The sequence below is a fragment of the Nicotiana tabacum genome, chromosome 11, assembly GCF_000715075.1.
Source record: "Nicotiana tabacum cultivar K326 chromosome 11, ASM71507v2, whole genome shotgun sequence".
Lineage (NCBI taxonomy): Eukaryota > Viridiplantae > Streptophyta > Magnoliopsida > Solanales > Solanaceae > Nicotiana > Nicotiana tabacum.
Genome location: NC_134090.1, coordinates 5,307,667 through 5,326,150, shown reverse-complemented (window position 1 = coordinate 5,326,150; position 18,484 = coordinate 5,307,667). Strand labels below are relative to the sequence as shown.

At 35.0% G+C, this 18,484-nt stretch overlaps 1 protein-coding gene and 1 pseudogene across 1 annotated transcript; both read right to left on the bottom strand.

Annotated features, from left to right (window-relative positions):
- Positions 1 to 2,534: 2,534 nt before the first annotated feature.
- On the bottom strand, positions 2,535 to 11,393 carry LOC107761221 (TMV resistance protein N-like; annotated as a pseudogene).
- Positions 11,389 to 17,687, bottom strand: LOC107761220 (TMV resistance protein N). The gene is made up of 4 exons (XM_075224079.1): positions 17,206 to 17,687; positions 15,376 to 16,471; positions 14,162 to 14,440; positions 11,389 to 12,990 (listed from the first exon to the last, which is right to left on the bottom strand). Exons 1-4 carry the CDS (start codon positions 17,685 to 17,687, stop codon positions 11,389 to 11,391), a joined length of 3,459 nt encoding a protein of 1,152 aa, XP_075080180.1.
- Positions 17,688 to 18,484: the final 797 nt, after the last annotated feature.

Below are 18,484 nucleotides of genomic sequence, written 5' to 3'. Positions count from 1 at the left end.
ATTAATTCATTGCCTTGCCGTCATTTGTTGAATTCTTTTCCTAATACTACTATTTTGGTGAATTGATTTTCAAGATGAATTTACTACGTTGAGTCATTACCTCATATCCTGCTGAGTTGTTAGTAATATAACGGTTGTAAATAAACGAATTAGCGACATCCTTACCTTCTATGACTCTTAAGTTAAGACTCGTTTTTCATTCGGTACTTTACTATTTTTAATAGTCGTCTATTTCACTTTAATTGATTTCTCAACTTAATCTCATTACCCTATCTAGTGTTTCTACTTTACTTAAAAAGAAATTGCTATTATGTTTAATTTATTAAATTCTATATTCAAATCAGTAGCTTATCCGATACTTTATTTAAACTCATTTCCTTGTTGCTTTTCTACTTGATTCAAAAATTGAAATTTTACTTTATTGGAAATAAAATGCTCCTTCGAACATTTTTTTATTAGCATTGGACACGGATATAAAGTACATGGTAGCATGTGGATTTTTTCGCGCGAAAGTGATATGAGATGTGGGCACGAGGTGCCGTGAGAATATGATAGTGGGTTGGGACTCGTGATTTGTGATTATGAGATAAGATACCACAGAGTGACCTTGTTGTGAAAAACCTGAATTTGAAAGACTTGATTAATTGGTTGTACTCGTGTTCCTAATTTGTTTTTGATTGATACTCTACGGAATTATTATTGCTTTGTTTTTTATTTCCGTGGTTGATTTTTGTTGCCATTTCCTGCTTCATGTTTTTCATTATTATTGTTATGCTGCTATATTGCATATGTTATTTGACTAGTGAGTGTCTTGACGGTACCTCGTCACTATTCCACCGATGATAGTCTTGATACTTACTGAGTACCGGCTGTGGTGTACTCATGCTACACTTCTGCATATTTTTCTATACAGATTCAGGTACTTATGATTGAGTTGGTTGAAGACTTATGTCTACGCTGCTAGAGACTTCAAAGTATACCTGTTCGACATTCGCAGGCCCCGAAGTCACCTTCTATTGTATTTATTTCCATTGTTTCCTATTACTCTAGAACAATGATGTATTCATTATGTTAATTACTTCTAGAAAGGCTTATGACTTGTACTATCGGTTTGGGAGAATGTATGATGTTGAGACTATTGGCTTATTTAGAAATTTCCGGTCCATGTTTAATACCTGTTTAGTAAAACCTGTTATCATTTTGATATGTGTTATGCTTACCTAGTTGCTTACCTAGTTTTAGAGATTAGGTGACATCACGACTCCTTCGGAGGGATTTTGGGCCGTGACAAATTCAAATTAACTATCAAAAGTTCTTGTTTCTACGCCAACTAAACCAAACAACTTGTCCAACTTAACAAACCTTTCTTAACATGTAGCCTTGGGATAAAATGGTTTAAGCATCCGAGTACTCCAATTGCTAATTAACCCAGAAACCAACTCAATGACTATATTGAAACAAACAGTAAGGAGACAAACTCCATAAATTTCACAATACAAAAACATGTGTTCATAAGTATAGTAGTAGATCAAACAAAAATGGAAGGAATAAACCTCCAACCAATTCACTTAACTTGTACATATGTTTATCAAATAGCCATTCATGCTCCTTTCACATCCTTTTATATCCACGCCACACAGTAGCTTTATTGGTTCAAGTAAGGTATAAACAGATACTGATCAAACAGAAATTAAGGCCAAATCAAACAGAATCCATGGCTCTTGAAGTACTACGTTGGAAATTATGAGTTCAAACAAATTTGTTATTTCAGAAAGTGGCCAAATAAGCAAAATCAAGGTAATAGACCCATTCTCTTGTAGTATAAACCTACAGAGAGAAATTTAAAAATAGTCAAATTTACAAGTGGTTATTCAAAAATAGCCACAGTTTCAAAAGTAATTAAAATTTAGCCATTTTTCATGTAAAGATAAATCTGAACGAAAACACTGTTCAAAATCTGAAAAATACTCCAGCATAATATACTGGAGTTCCAGTATACTTATGCTGGAACTCATACTAGAGTTCCAGCATAAGTATACTAGAACTCCAGTATATTATACTAGAGTTCCAGCAAAGTACACTGGTTCAGCATAATATGCTGGAAGTTCATACACAGGTGCTCGAATCTCCAGTATATTATGCTGGAACTTTCTGCGTGTTGGAGTTCCAGCATAATATGCTGGAAGTTCATACACAGGTGCATCGAACTCCAGTATATTATGCTGGACCGGTCTCTGTTGCAGCAAAATAGTGGCTATTTTTTAATGACTTGGCAAACGCTGGCTATTTTTGAATGACCAGTCCGAAAACTGGCTAGCCCGTATTATTTTTACAAACCTACACCCAACGAACTAAATCAGATCCCATAGACCACTAGCAATAAGTCAAAATCTCTTTTCGTTTTTAGCTCAAACAAACAAAAACGTCATATTTCAACCTATCAATGAAACTACTGCTACAACAACAACAACAATAACAACAACAACAACAACAACAACGACCTAGTAAAATCCCACTAGTAGGGACTATCAATGAAACTAGAAAAACTTATTAATACTAATAAATAATTCATCTCAATAAATGATAACTGAAACATGACAAAAGCTCATGAAATCTCAATAGATTACATAGATGACATGAAAATTCAAACAAATTCGCTAAGAACACTTCTATATTTGAAGGATGAGTGCAGAAAAGATAATAGGTGAGCAATGGACCTTTAGAAGCCTTTTCAAAAAATGAATCTGGGTTTACACTTTTCTTAGCCGCGACTAACCGAGAACCTCAAAATCTCGCCAGAACTCAACTGCAACCTCATCGTCCTCGACTCAAACCCATCTTTTTCATACAACTAAAACCAAAACTAGCTGGGCTTTGAATCACACGGTATTTCGATGTTTCTTACAAGACGAGGAACTGGCTTCATTGGTCACGGAGTCATGGTGTTCACTATTGTCATATCTGCTCCTCCTTATCCCAATGCAATGTTCTGTTGGCTCATTGTTATTTTCCCTCATTTGTAACAACGCCTCAAGCTCAGGTTCATCTTTATACAACAAACGGAATCCATACTCCTTCATTTCTCCAGAAAAAGATAGCCTAATAAGACCATAGTCATTTGGTGTTTTTCCATTTGCCTTAGATGTATCCCATAAGCCAGCAAGAGCTACTAAGAAAAAATGAATCATCGATTTCATTTCACATCTTGAATAGTCGTGTGAGGCAAGTTTCTGGGTCATCGACAATATCCCAACATCACCTAAGGGAATCAATTGAGCTATGGTTTCAACTACGCTGCCAAAGTAACATACAACAAATCCCAAGAAGTTATCCCATATGTACCAATTTTCAGGCAAATTGACAGATATAGTTCTATCAGTTCCCTGATAATGGAACCAACTTGGGACCTTCTTCTCAGAATGTACAATAGTAAACAAATTACAGATTGAATCATTGTACGTATCATCGTTATCATACAGTGGTTTGAATGTCACCCGCTGTAATTTCTTCTTCTTGGTTGCTATATTATGAATACTTTTCAGAGCCATATGACAATCTGCACGCAATGCATCTAATTCTGGTGGAAGTTCTGGAAGCTGTGTAAGACTCGTGCACTCTGTTAAGTCCAAGGATCGAAGAGCACCAAGTTGGGCTATACTTCGAGGCAAATGCTCAAAATTATTTCCACTGAGATTCAACTCTTTCAAAGCGGATAAGCATCCAATGTCTTCCGGAAGTCCTCCATCTATTAGATTGCAGTAACTGAGATTCAGAATTTCCAATGAGCGTAATCCTTGAGCCACCGGAGGGAACACAAAGTACACTTCATCTTCGACGCCTAGTTGTGATTTTTGTTTTGCAAAACTCAAGAATTTAAGCTTGTTCAATAGGATAATGGAAGGCGGAGGTTGTGAGATTATAGTATCTCTGGCATCAAGCCACTCCAAGTTTTCTAAATCCCCTATCTCTTCTGGCAAGATTTCAAGTTTTGAGCAATCTGACACATCTAGCTTCACCAAGCTTTTAAACTTACAAATGCAGCTCGGAAGTGTTACAAGGTTTTCTAGACCTCTCAAATCTAGATTTCTTATCACATTGCCTTGCATGTGAATCTCTAACTCAGAGTTTATGCTTCCATGGATTTCTGGAAATTTTTCTAAACTAGAGCAACCCCGTATCCACAGAAATTCAAGAGAATCAATGCACAGACCAGCCGTTCACAAGTATCCAATGATAATTTACGGAGATTTTTAAAAAATCCTAGGGAATGATGAACCTCTTCAAGATTCTCACAATATGACAGCTCCAACTTCTCCAAATTTGGCATCCCCATGAAATCTGGCAACTCTTTAAGCAAACTGCAACCTGATAAGTACAAGAATTGAAGAGCACCAAGTTGGGCTATGCTTTGAGGCAAATGCTCAAAATCATTGTAACCGAGATACAACTTTTTCAAAGAGGATAAGCATCCAATGTCTTCTGGAAGTCCTCCATCTATTAGATTGCAGTCACTGAGATGCAAAATTTCCAATGAGTGTAACCCTTCAGCCACCGGAGGGAACACAAAATACACGACTTGGCCTTCTTTTGATTCTCTTTGATCAAAAGACAACAATTTAAGTTTGTTCAAGCATACAATGGAAGAGGGAGGCCGTGAAATTAAAGTACGTGCAGCATCAAGCTTCTCCAAGTTTTCTAAATCCCCTATCTCTTCTGGCAAGATTTCAAGTTTTGAGCAATCCGACACATCTAGCTCCACTAAGCTTTTCAACATGCGAATGCTACTTGGAAGAGTTGCAATGTCTCTTAAATTGCTCAAATTTAGCTTGGTAATGTGAGTTTGGCACTGAGTAATAGATGATGGTAGTTCTCTTATCCCAGAGTATTGCATGTAAAGCTTTAACTCCAGCTTCATTCTTCCTAGGATTTCTGGAAATTTCTCTAAACTATAGCAACAATATAGTCCCAGATATTCAAGAGATTCCATGTTAACACATGGAAACCTCTTAAGGCGACGACAACTATCCAAATCTAACCGAATGAGTTTGCTGCAACATCCCAGGGAATAATGAACCTCTTCAAGATTACTACATTTCTTCAAATTCAAATACTCCAAATTTGGCATCCCCGTAAAATCTGGTGTTCGCATCAGGCTTTCAGATTCCCTGAGATCTAGCTTTCGCAGATACGGCAAATGCTATTCAGAACACAAAAAGAATGAGAGACAGCAAACACAAGAACAGACGGATAAAAGAATTATCATATCAATATGGTAGTGGGCTATCTATGAATCAAGAAACTATTTCGTTCTTTTTTTTTTCTTCCCAAATGACCTCTGTTCTCTTGAATTTTAATTATTGTTGCTAGTGTTCCTAAAAAGTATTAAGTAAAAGATTTACTCCCAAGACCAATAATGAACGATTACATTTGGATCATGAGGGTCAACACATTATTTTGTGTGAAATTAGAAATTAATATTTTAATCTTAATATGGAAATTATATGTTTAGTAACTAAATAAAAGTGTATTATAAATAAAAGTACTGATAAATTTATTTAGACATGATTGAAAAATATTGTAGCCAAATAGAAAAATGTATGACTCTTTCAAGAAGTGTAATATAAAATGGGAAAACAAAGTGTTAAATTCAGAAGCAATGTATGCAAACTTACACAATATACAATTTAGGATAATATAGAAAGGTTGCAGAAACATTACATAAGGAATAATATATGTATAACACATTAATTTGAGCATTTGGAATTAACAATTTTTTTTCATTTAAGGACATGCATCACAATTCTAGGACAAGCCAAAATAGTAAGTAACTCAAATAAAACAGGACAAAAGCAATAATATATGGTCAATATCACTGAATTAAAGGAAAACGTTAGAGGAAAAAAATAAATAATTCAGCTATTGTACCTTTATCCCTGTCCATAAATGATGCACTGAACTGCGCCAGAATTGAAGATGAACAAGCCTTTTAGGTTCAAAATTAATTGACAATGAATCCCAAGGATAGTGATCCCAGACAAACCAACGCAAGTTGTTAGACAGGTACTCAATGGGGCCATCATGGCAATTGAAGTCATCACGGATCCACGAATTCAAGTACGCACGTATGTAGAATATCCTAAGCCTTTTCATATTTTTCATGGCCTCTTTGCTGAAGTATAGTCGTTGAGAATAATGAAACCAGATTGCTTCCATTGCCTTGGTCCCCTGGTAAAAAGATTTTTAGTCCACAAAGTATAACTTCAAATGTCATATAAAATTCGCTTTGCCAATATGACTACTTTCTCACTCCTCCAGTTGCCAAATTTCATCATGGTTTGTACTATTTAATATTGCACTTGAAGTTATTTAAAATAAAAAATAATCAATCAGTCATAAAATATTAAAATATCATACACTTATCAAGTTAATCCAAAGAATGAAATTGGATCAAACAGATTAAATGGCTACTAGACTACTATGGCTTAATAGCATAAAAAAAATATATTATGCAGTGTTAATCAAAGTGGCTACTTGACGAATCAGGCAGTGTTAGGCAATTAATGTTACTTTTGCTTCTCCTACTAAAGTAAACAACTAAAATGACTAATGTGCGAGAATATGAAACAAGAGGAACATACATTTGGAAATCACCCTATATATTTTTGGAATATAAAAACTAGAAATTGAATATTATTGCATTGTTTAGCCTACTTACCGTATTATTGGTCATCACTTCTTCGAAATCTTTAGCGAGCCATAGTCTGCTACGTTCTCCCGGATCCTTTTGCATGTTCACTACATATTTACCCATATCTTGTATTATGTCATGCATTTCAATCGTATCTTTTTCGGAGATGAACACAAGAGATTTGTCAATTAGGACACGCAATCCGATATCAGCTCTAAAATCACAGCTCTCAAGAATCTGTATGATCTCATCCTTTTCTGTCCCTCGTAAGAAGCATGCTATATCTAAAAATATCGCCTGCTCCATGGGCTCTAATCCATCATAACTAATTTTGAGCTTGTCAACAATTTCTGAATTGGAGTATTTTTTCATTTGCAGTATAGCACTTCTCCACTCTTTTATATCCCTCTTATGTAAGAAAGAACCCCACACTTTCAGCGCTAAAGGAAGGCCTTTAGCATGACTTACTACTTCCAATGTTAGCTTCTCAAAACACACATCTGGAACTTCTTCCTTAAAAGCATATCGATTGAACAATCGAATAGCTTCACGGTCAGCTAGTGTAGTCACTTCATATAATGCATCCTTCTTCCCTATCAAATGCTTGTCTCTAGTTGTTGCAATAATTCTACTGCCATTGCCGAACCAACCAAGATCCCCTGCTAGGTACTCCAAATGGTCTGTGTGATCTATGTCATCAAGCACAACTAAAACCTTCTTAGAACGAAGTCTACGAGCCATCAAGTGCTTTCCGTCCTCCTTATTATTCACGTAATTAGCGTTTTCCCTTAACAGTTCTGAAAGAACGATATTTTGCAAAGAATGCATTCCACAATTGTTTTCTTTAACATCCGCAAGGAAGCAAGTAACTTCAAATTGATACGAGAGTGTATCAAAAATGGCTCTTGTTATTGTCGTTTTACCAACTCCTCCCATGCCCCAGATCCCCACAAGCCGAACATCATTGATTTCTATCTGTAGTAGGGATTTTACTTCCTCTAAATGTGGATTTATTCCCACAATATCTTGCAAATAAGATAAAGAAAACTTGCATAACTTGGAAATTTGGTCAACGATCTGCTGAACGCAGTCTGATTCAATCCTACAAAAAATAAAAACATTGTTGATATATACAGGTAAGAAAGTCAATAACAAGAAGTGTTTCACACCGTATAGCGCATAATTATGATAAAAAGGACACATAAATCAAACTCTTGAAGAACCAATCAAAATAGTATCTACGTAACAATATAATTGAGTAATTAAACTGATAAGCTATGTCTTCTTACTTATAGAAGCATATATAATCAACCATCAATCTTCTTTTAGAAAATATGAAAAAATTATTTAAGGGTTCTGTTTAACTCATTTTTGAGGTATAGAATATGTGTAGCTAGTCTTCATAGAAGCATCCAAATTTGAATGCAAAGTATTCCCTCTGTTCAAGCTAAAGTGTTTTTAACTCACCTGTCACGAATATCACAGCCTTTGAGATTTGCCGCTTCAGTTAAAGCATTCCTCCATCTTTATACCTTCTGCAATCCCTCAACATCATCCTTAAACTTTGATTCATGTTTGTAAAAGGCTTCAGCAAAGCTCTGCTTTTGGTATCGAATTATTGATGGATCCACATCATAGAAGACCGGTATGACAGTTTGTTCAAATTTAGTCTTGCATTCCATGATCTTCACTAGTTCATCCAAGCACCACCTCGATGTAGCATAATTTTTTGAGAAAATGATGACGGCAACTTGAGACTCTTCGATAGCTTTACAAAGTTCTTCTGATATTGATGCGCCATGCTCTAGCCTTTTGGCGTCTTGAAAGGTGAATATTCCCCTGTTTCTCAAGCCTTCATATAAGTGCCCAGTAAACGTTTTGCGAGTATCTTCACCTCTAAAACTTAGGAAAACATCGTACTTCCATCCAGGACAGTACTGTGAATTACTCGCGAAAGAAGAAGATGATGCCATGGATTCAGTTTATTGGTTGATATGAAAAAAAACTGTGTGGATAGATTGTGGTCGTGTTAAGAGATCAGCTGAATAGCTGATGATATTTCAGAAAAATATTACATACAGCAGAGAAGAATAAGCAAGTATCACTTCAAATATGAAAGCTTCTAAGACGATGGGCTCTACTCCAGTTGAATAAAACTATTGCTATTGGATCTAGTCAACTGATATATATATATCTATATAGCATTATATGTGGTACATTTTTATTGAATATTAATAGAAGTAAGTAGTAGGAAATTTCTGTAAAGCTTCTTAATCTCTTTCTCCAGTTGATTAGAATTATTGTTTATTGAGTTTTCTTTGAACTGTATGTAATAGAATGTATTAGGAAACCAAAAGTCCACTATAAGATGTACACAATGGGCAGCTAAAAGTACAAGCCGATGAAGAAACAAAGAAAACAATATGCCCAGTTGAATAGAATTATTGCTCCAAAGTTCAAATACTATGTCTACTTAATTCTATGTAAAATGGCAATAGTTTCAGTTGTAAATTTTTTATTTCATGTTTCACAAAAATGAACTCCTTTTATGGTTTTTCTATAAATATTATTTTGCTTGATAATTGAAAACCCAAAAAATCAATTCGAACAAAAAAGAAAATTGAACCAAACCAAATCTATTTTACTTCGAATTGGATTTATTTTCTTTCAAAATTAAAAAACAAACAACCAAATCAAAAGAACCAAATGTACACCTTATTTTTAGGTACAAATAACAATAATTACGCCTCAATCTCAAGAGAGTTACAGACTTATAGTCGGCTATATGAACACTATATAGTCGTTGATGATGCATCAACATACATCACCAATCTGCTTCACTAACTGATTTCAACCAAAATACAACTTATATACAAAGGGCGAAGCTCGAGTAGGTTACTTTTGAGTGACCTTCATGGCGGGTGTTCCGGTGTTAACGAGTTCGGAAAGAAGGTCAAGGATGAACAGTAAAAAAGACAAAGGAAAGAGGAGATGGAGCTGACCTCGCTGCTGACTTTGGAGCAGGCTTGAATCAATATCAGAGTTGCAATTTACAAATAAGCAAGCTACAAAAAAATCCTATCCTATAGAAGAAGAGAAGAGACAAGCCACAGAGTGAGCCGTGCATGTTGTTGCTTAAACGGCAACACCATGTAAAGCATAGAGACTACAGTGTGGCACATCAAACGTCTGAAACTTGGTAATAAAAAGGGAAGTTAATAATTGAACTACAACCTTAACACCAAATACATCTTTCCACATGAAAATCATACAACAAAGTCTAAAACTTGGTAATAAAAAAAAAAAAAAAAAAAAAAGCAAAATACTGGCTTGCAGTAATTGAAGGGGAGCCTTGGCGTAACTGGTAAAGTTGTTGCCATATGACCAGGAGGTCACGGGTTCGAACAGTGAAAATAACATGTTGCAGAAATGCAGAGTAAGACGGTGTACTATAGACCCTTGTGATTCGGCCCTTCCGCGGACCCCCATATAGCGGGAGCTTAGTGCACCGGACTGCCCTTCACTGCCTTGCAGTAAATGAATTAAGATGGAGCACCAATAGTTGATGCAAGTCAGCCAGATGTCACAGCATACTCCACAAGCAGTCACTTCAGCTCCAGCAACTGGACCACACACTACTAATGGTTCTTCGCATGTCTTTCAATTGTAAATGTAATTATGTTATCCGATCCTGAGAGTTGTGCAAATGGGCGTTCATTATTGTATTTTTGCAGCTTGACAGTCGCTTTTCCATTGACACCATCCACGACTCCAACGTATCTCAACACCTTCATATACATCGATTTTGTCAGAAAAGAATAGCACAAACACAAGTAAAGAAAGCATACTTTGTTGCAAGGTTTTTTAAGTTTTGGAAAGCTTTCCTAGGAAACATGCATGTTTGTTGCAAGTGTTTTTTGAAATTTCTGATTTCTGCTATTTTCATGATATATTAAGTTGATTAATCTGGTACTTCTGCGATTGAAGTTCCAAATGAAACAGATTTTTCCTTTTCATGACTTTTTATGAAGAAAAAAAACACAATATTTAAGAAGATGTTTTACTCCCTCTATACTAAACTGAACCTCCACATTTAACTTGGTACAAATATGAAAATGGCCCTGCAAAAGTGTATTGCTAAAGTTAGAGCATGATCATTACGACAAGCAACATTTAAAGTTATGTAGTGTGTAAGAAACTTCTGGTTTTTCCAAGATGAAAATTATTTTGCAAGTGAAAAGGTGAACATCAGTTTCTGACGGAGAGAATACAAGACTAGTTGAGCTCTACATCCCAAAGGAAGAACAGTTCCAAGGCTTCTTTCATCCATCCATTTCGGCACAGCTTTCTTGCTTCGCGAACATTCATCTGAATTGGTTTTTGAAAGTCTACCTGTCAGCAAAGGCGAAGATGTGATATCATTTCACAAGACTACTATTCTGGTTTAAGAGAGGTGTCACGTCACCTTTACTAATAAGACCAGTATATAGTATAGATATGTGTAGATTTAAAAAGAATGGATTATTGCATACCCAAGTAAGTTCTCTCGCGAATCTCTTTCTCAGGCCAAGAGTCTAGTTGTTCTGCTACAAACAAAGGAAACATATGCTCTTCAAAGGCAATGCCACCGACTTTAGAGCAAAGGGCTTCCAAACTTGCAACTTACTTTCATTAGAATGTGACCTTTGTTTCTAATGTTATTACAGTATGCGACAGCAACTGGCTTCATCTGTCACGGAGTCATGGTGTTCACTATTGTCAGATCTGCTACTCCTTATCTCAATGCGATATTCTGTTGGTTCATTGTTATTTTCCCTAATTTGTAACAAGGCCTCAACCTCAGGTTCTTCTTTATACAACAAATGAAGTCCATACTTCTTCATTTCTCCAGAAAAAGATAGCCTAATAAGCCCATAGTCATTTGGTGTTTGTCCATCTGCCTTAGACGTATCCCATAAGCCAGCAAAAGGTACAAAGAAAAAATGTATATTATATTCTTTATCAAGATTTGAATGGGTCATGCAAATTTGAGCAAGTTTCTGGGTCATGCACGACATCCCGTCATCACATTTGGGAATCAATTGAGCTGTGGTGTCAATTAAGCTGCCATTGTAACATCCAGCAAATCCCAAGAATTTATCAGGTATATACCAATTTTCAGGCAAATTCACTGATACTCTACGATCCGTTCCCTGATAGAGGAACCAACTTGGGATCTTCTTGTGAGGATGCCAAATGGTAAGTACATTTTCGGACAAGGAATATGAAGCAGAGATATTCTGAAACAGGGCATGTGCAAACAAATTATATATAGAATCATTATGTGCATCATCCTTACCATACAGAGGCAAGAATTTCACCCTCTGTAGTTTCTTTCTCTTTGATACTAAATCATGGATACTTTTCAGAGCCATATGACAATCTACATACAATTCATTTAATTCTGGTGGAAGTTCTGGTAGTTGTGTAAGCCTCTCGCACTCTGTTAAGTCCAAGATTCGAAGAGCACCAAGTTGGGCTATGCTTTGAGGCAAATGCTCAAAATTATTTCCTGTGAGATCCAAATATTTCAAAGAGGATAAGGATCCAATATCTTCCGGAAGTCCTCCATCTGTTAGATTGCAGTTACTGAGATTCAGATATTCCAACGAGCATAATCCTTCAGCCACTGGAGGGAACTCAAAGTACATTCCATCCTTGCAGAATCCAAAATCCAAGACTCTAAGTTTGTTCAAGCGTACGATGGAAGACGGAGGTCGTGATATTAGGGTAAAGGTGGCATCAAGCCTCTCCAAGTTTTCTAAATCCCCGATCTCTTCTGGCAAGCTTTCAAGTTTTGAGCAACCCAACACACATAAAATAACCAAACTTTTCAACCTAGAGATGCTGCTTGGAAGAGCTACAAGGTTTTCCATACCGCTCAAATCTAGCTCGGTAATATGAGTTTGGTACTGAAAAAAAGAGGATGGTAGTTCCCTTATCCCAGAGCCTAGCATGTGAATCTCTATCTTCGGCTTCATTCTCCCGTGAATTTCTGGAAATGTCTCTAAACTATAGCAATCATTTACAGTCAGATATTCAAGAGATTCCACGTTAACACATGGAAACCTCTCAAGGCTTTCACAATAACTCAAATCTAACCGAATGAGTTTTCTACAACACCCCAGCGAATGGTGAACCTCATCAAGATTACTACATTCCTCCAAATTCAAATACTCCAAATTTGGCATTCCCTTGAAATCTGGTGTTCGTATCAAGCTTTTAGAGTAGCTGAGATCTATCGTCCGTAGAGACGGCAAATGCTGTTCAGAACGCAAACAGAATGAGAAAAAAGAAAGAACCTATTTTGTTGCTCCGCAGGATTCCAATAATAAAATATTTGATTAGTGGGGCTATCTATGAGACTATGAATTTAGAAACTGTTTTATTTTTTCATTTGTATTTGTGGGCATCAAATGACCTCTGTTTTCTTGAATTCTTAATTACTTGTTGCTAGCGTTCCCAAAAAGTACTCCATTTATTACTCCCTCGACAACAGATGAATGATAGCATTTGAATTATGAGGGCCAACTCAGTATTTTGTATGGAATCAGAAATTTATTTTTTATATATGGAAAATTACTTGTTAAGAAACTGAATAAAAGTAGATTATAAATAAAAATATTGCTAACTATAATTTAACATGATTGAAAAAAAGGTAGCAAAGAGAAAAGTGTTTCTCACTTTTAAAAAGTGTAATATAAAATGGGGAAACCCAAATGTTAAATCCGGAAGCAATGTATGAACTCTTTTTGTTTTACTAATAAGTATTCCTTCCATCCCATTGTATGCAATCTAGGATGAAATTCATATGAATCTAATCTTACTATGAGAAATAATTGAATGAGTTCTTAAATTGAGCTTCTTAGTTAAAATGATGATGGGAAGATTTGGAAAAAAAAAGGACATAAATATCTTACAATAATAGTGAGAACAATCCCAAATAATATAAAATACAATAATTTCTTTTGAGATGGAAATACATTAATTTGAGCTTATTAATTAATACTCCCTCTGGTCCATAATAAGTGACATTTTGGCTATTGGCACACCCCTTAAGAAAATAATAACTCCTAAAAAAAAGTATTTTGACGAAATTACTTTTAATTAAAATTAGCATATTGTTAACCTGACATATTGAGATTTGTAAAAAAGGGCAAAGTTTGGAAAATTGAAATTAATATCTTCTTGATTATGTAAAAGGTCACTTATTTTGGACCAAAATAAAAAGGCAAAAAAATCACTTATTATGGACCGGAGGGACTAATTTCTGTTCATTTAAAGACATGCATCATAATTCTAGCTAAAAAAAGGAAGTACCTCAAATAATACTTGACAAAAGCAATAATATTTGTTCATTATCACTAAATTAAAGGACAAAGATAGTTAGAGAAAAAAATAAATGGCAATAAAATAGAATTCAAACTGTTGTACCTTTGTTTCCATCCATAAAGAACACAGTGAACTGCTCTGGAGTTCAAGGTGAACAAGCATTTTGGGTTCAAATGTAGATGGCAATGACTCCCAAGGATACTTAGTCCAGACAAAACAACGCAAGTTGTTGGGCAGATAATCAATGGAACCATCACCGGTCTGCCACTTCCCTATGTTTAATATCCTAAGCCTTTTCATATTTTTCATGGCCTCTTTGCTAAAGCGTAATGTATCAAAATCGAAATAAGGAAGAAAGATTGCTTCCATTGCCATGGTCCCCTGATAAGAAGATCATTAGTCTACAAAGTATAATTTCAAATGTCGTATAAAATCCGCTTGCTAAAATGACTACTTTCTCACTTCTTGCAATGCCTAAGTTTAAGATACAATATTAATTACTCCCTCTGTTTCAATTTAGATGAGGTAGTTTGACTCGGCACGGAGTTTAAGAAAAAAAAGAAGACTTTTAAAACTTGTGATTTTAAAAGCTTAAGGGATAAAAGCTTTGTGGGGCCATGACATTTGTGTGGTTATAAAAGCTTCTCATTAAGGGTAAAATGGGTAAAATGAAGAGTTTAAAGTTAAATTATTTTCAAATTTAGAAATGTGTCATTTATTTTGGAAGAGACTAAAAAGGAAAGTACATCATCGAATTTGAAACAGAGGGAGTAGATTCTTTTTAAGAAATACTTATGTTACTTCAGAAAAATACTTTTTGCAACTAATTATATAGTTTTATTTTCTATTATTATATTTTTCTTAAAAGTTCATTAAAGTCAAGTCTATAAGCTTTTCATGTTGTGATAGAAGGTAATTGCAATTGAAACAGTACCAATAAATTGTAACTTTCCATAAAAAAAAATAATGGTAAAATGAATCTCTGATTGAGATATTATGTAATAAAATGTCATAAAATTTTCAAGTTAATCCAAAGAATGACATTGGATCACCACTAGACTAATCCATCGCTTAATAATATAAGAAAAACGAATTAGGCAATGTAAATTAAAGAGTCTACTTAACGAATTAGGCAATTAATGTCTTATATTTTTACTAATTAGGCAATTAATATTACTTTTGCTTCTCCTACTAACTAAAGGGAACAACTAAAATGCCGTACCTGCAAGAGTATGAAGCAAGATGAACAAATAATTGGAATTGACTGCCCTATATATTTTTTGAATATGAAAATTAGAAGTAAATACTAGTAATACATTGTTTAGCTTACTTGCTGTATTGTTGATCATCACTTCTTCGAAATCCTTGACGAGCCATAATCTGCTGCGTTCTCCCGGATTCTTTTGCAAGTTCACTATATATTTACCCATTTCTTGTATTAAGTCGTGCATTTGAAACTCACCTTTTTCAGAGATAAATATAAGAGATTTGTCAATTAAGACACGCAATCCGTATTCAACTCCAGAATGACAACTCTCAAGAATTTGCATGGCGTAACCTTTATATTTCCCTCGCAAGAAGCATGCTACATCTAGAAACATCTCTTGTTGGATGGGCTCCAATCCATCATAACTTATTTTGAGCTTTTCAACAATTTCCGAATTAGAATTAATTTTCATTTGCTCTATTGCACTTTTCCATTCAGTTAAGCCTAGGTTATGCAGCAAAGAACCCCACACTTTGAGGGCTAAAGGAAGGCCTTTAGCATGATTTACTACCTCCAATGAAAGCTCCTTAAAACACTCATCTGGATCTTCTTTTTTGAAAGCATGTTGATAAAACAATTGAATGGATTCATGATCAGGTAGTGCAGCCACCTCATATATTGCATCATCCTTCCCTATCAAATGTTTGTCTCTAGTTGTTACAACAACCCTACTGCCATTACCAAACCAACCAATATCACCTGCTAAATACTCTAAATGATCTTTATGGCCTATATCATCAAGCACAATTAGCACCTTCTTAGAGCAAAGTCTGTCTGGAATCATCCGCTTCCCATCAAGCTTATTATTGACGTAATCATCTTTTCTTCTTAACAATTCAGAGAGAAGGGTATTTTGCAAAGAAAGCAGTTTTTCGTTTTCTTTAATATCCGCAAGGAAACAAGCAGCTTCAAATTGATGAGATAAAGTGTCAAAAATGGCTCTTGCTATTGTTGTCTTCCCTACACCGCCCATGCCCCAGATCCCCAATATGATCCGAACATCATTAATTCCTACCTTAAGTAGGGACTTTAATTTCTCCAGATGAGTATCTATTCCCACAACATCTCGCAAAGAAGACAAAGTAGCATTATTGCACAATTTGGAAATTTGGTCGACAATCTGCTGAATATTCTCTGCTTCAATCCTACAAAAGTAGGAAGATTAATTGCGGATAAATGTAAGAAAGTCAAGTATTAGTAAGCATTTAATAATTATTTTTTTATTACATAGGGGTAGGGGAAAGGGAGAGAAGATTGCAAGGTGAGGAATCGAACTCTCATCAACTAGGAAAATAGCCAACAAACTGAGCTACTAAATATTGTTAATTTGCATAGAGATGATTAAAAGAATACGCACATAAAATAAACGCTTGAAGGAGCGATCAAAATATTATATGTGCAAGAATGTTATTGAGGAATTGTAGTGATAGGAACTATAGTGTCTTCTTACTGATAGAAACATATATGACAACCATCATTCCTTTTCAGGAAAATAAAAAATAAAAACATTTTTAACGTCTAAATGACAATCAATGAAATTAGATTGTGTAAGCAGTATTTTTAGCAAAATAAATTGATTAAGTTTCCTCCTTTTAATTTTTCTTTTGTAAATATGATAAATTTATTTAGTGTCTATTCTGTTTAACTCATTTTTGAGGTACAGGTTCCTTTTCTATAGTAGAATATGTAGTACTTTTTCACATAAGCAACCACATTTGAATGAAAATTATTCTTTTTGAGCTCCTTGCTTTGCTCCTATGGTAACTTGAACCCGCAACCCAAGGGTTTGGAGTTGGAGGTGCTTAGTACTTGAGCAACCCTCTCTTTGTAGTATTCCATTTTTTTCATTATAAGAAATTACTATGTGTTTTTAACTCACCCGTCACGGATATCATATCCTTTTAGATCTGCGGCAGCAGTTAGAGCAGTCCTCCATCTTTGCACCTTTTGCTTTCCTTCAACATCATCCATATACTTTGTTTCATGTCTGTCAAAGGCTTCAGCAAAGCTCTCCCTCTGTTTCCGAACATGTGATGGATCCACACCATAGAAGACTGGTATGACAGTCTGTCCACATTGATCCTTGCATTCCATGATCTTCACTAGCTCATCTAAGCACCACCTCGATGTTGCATAATTCTTTGAGAAAACGACGAGGGCAACTTGAGACTGTTCGATAGCTTTCAAGAGTTCATCTGATATTGATGCGCCATGCTCTAGCCTTTTATCATCTTGAAACGTGAATATTCCACTGTTTTCCAAGCCTTTGAAGAGGTGACCTGTAAATGTTCTTCGATTATCTTCACCTCTAAAACTTAGAAAGACTTTGTAGTTCCACCGAGGAAACTGTGAAGTTCCCATTGATTCAGTCAATTATCGGAAAAGAAAAAAACATGTATATGGATCAACTAATGATAATAGGAGAGAAAGAAATAAACAATTAGCTATGGCACTTCAAATAAGAAAAGTTTGTATGAGATGGGCTCTACTCCATAGAATTATTGGTACTGGTATACATTGTAACATTAATGCTATAGTCCAGTTGACGTGAATTATTGTTACTATTGAATTGAATTATTGCTCCAAAGCTAAAACACAAACGTCCCTCTCTCTCTTCTCTGCCAAAGAAAAAGGACCCCATTGATTGAATTTCTTTTTCTATTTTAATTTTTTACGGGCAAAATATTTCTCAGTTTTTTAAATATGATTATATTGTCCGAGCTAGCTACTGCAAAAGGTCCTAATACATTCCAAGAAAGAATTTTTATAATCAGAACTCCAATTAATATCAAATAATGAACAAAAACCCATGACCCCACTTAATAAAAACAAACAAAAAATCAAGAATTTGAAGGATTTACCTTAATGGGTATGTAAAAATTGGAGTTAAAGATTGCAGCTTTTCCACTAAATACTGCAAAGTGTAACAATACATAGCAAGAACAAATTTTTATAATAAGTAACTCCAATTAAGATCAAATAATGAACAAAAACACATAACCCCACTTAATAAAAACACAAAAAAATCAAGAATTTGAAGGACTTTACCTTAATGGGTATGTAAAAATTGGAGTTAAAGGTTGACGCTTTTTATCAAACAAAGGCTAGAAGTTAAATGGGTACTTTGGTCTGCTGGATTTTTTGCCGTTTGATATTGT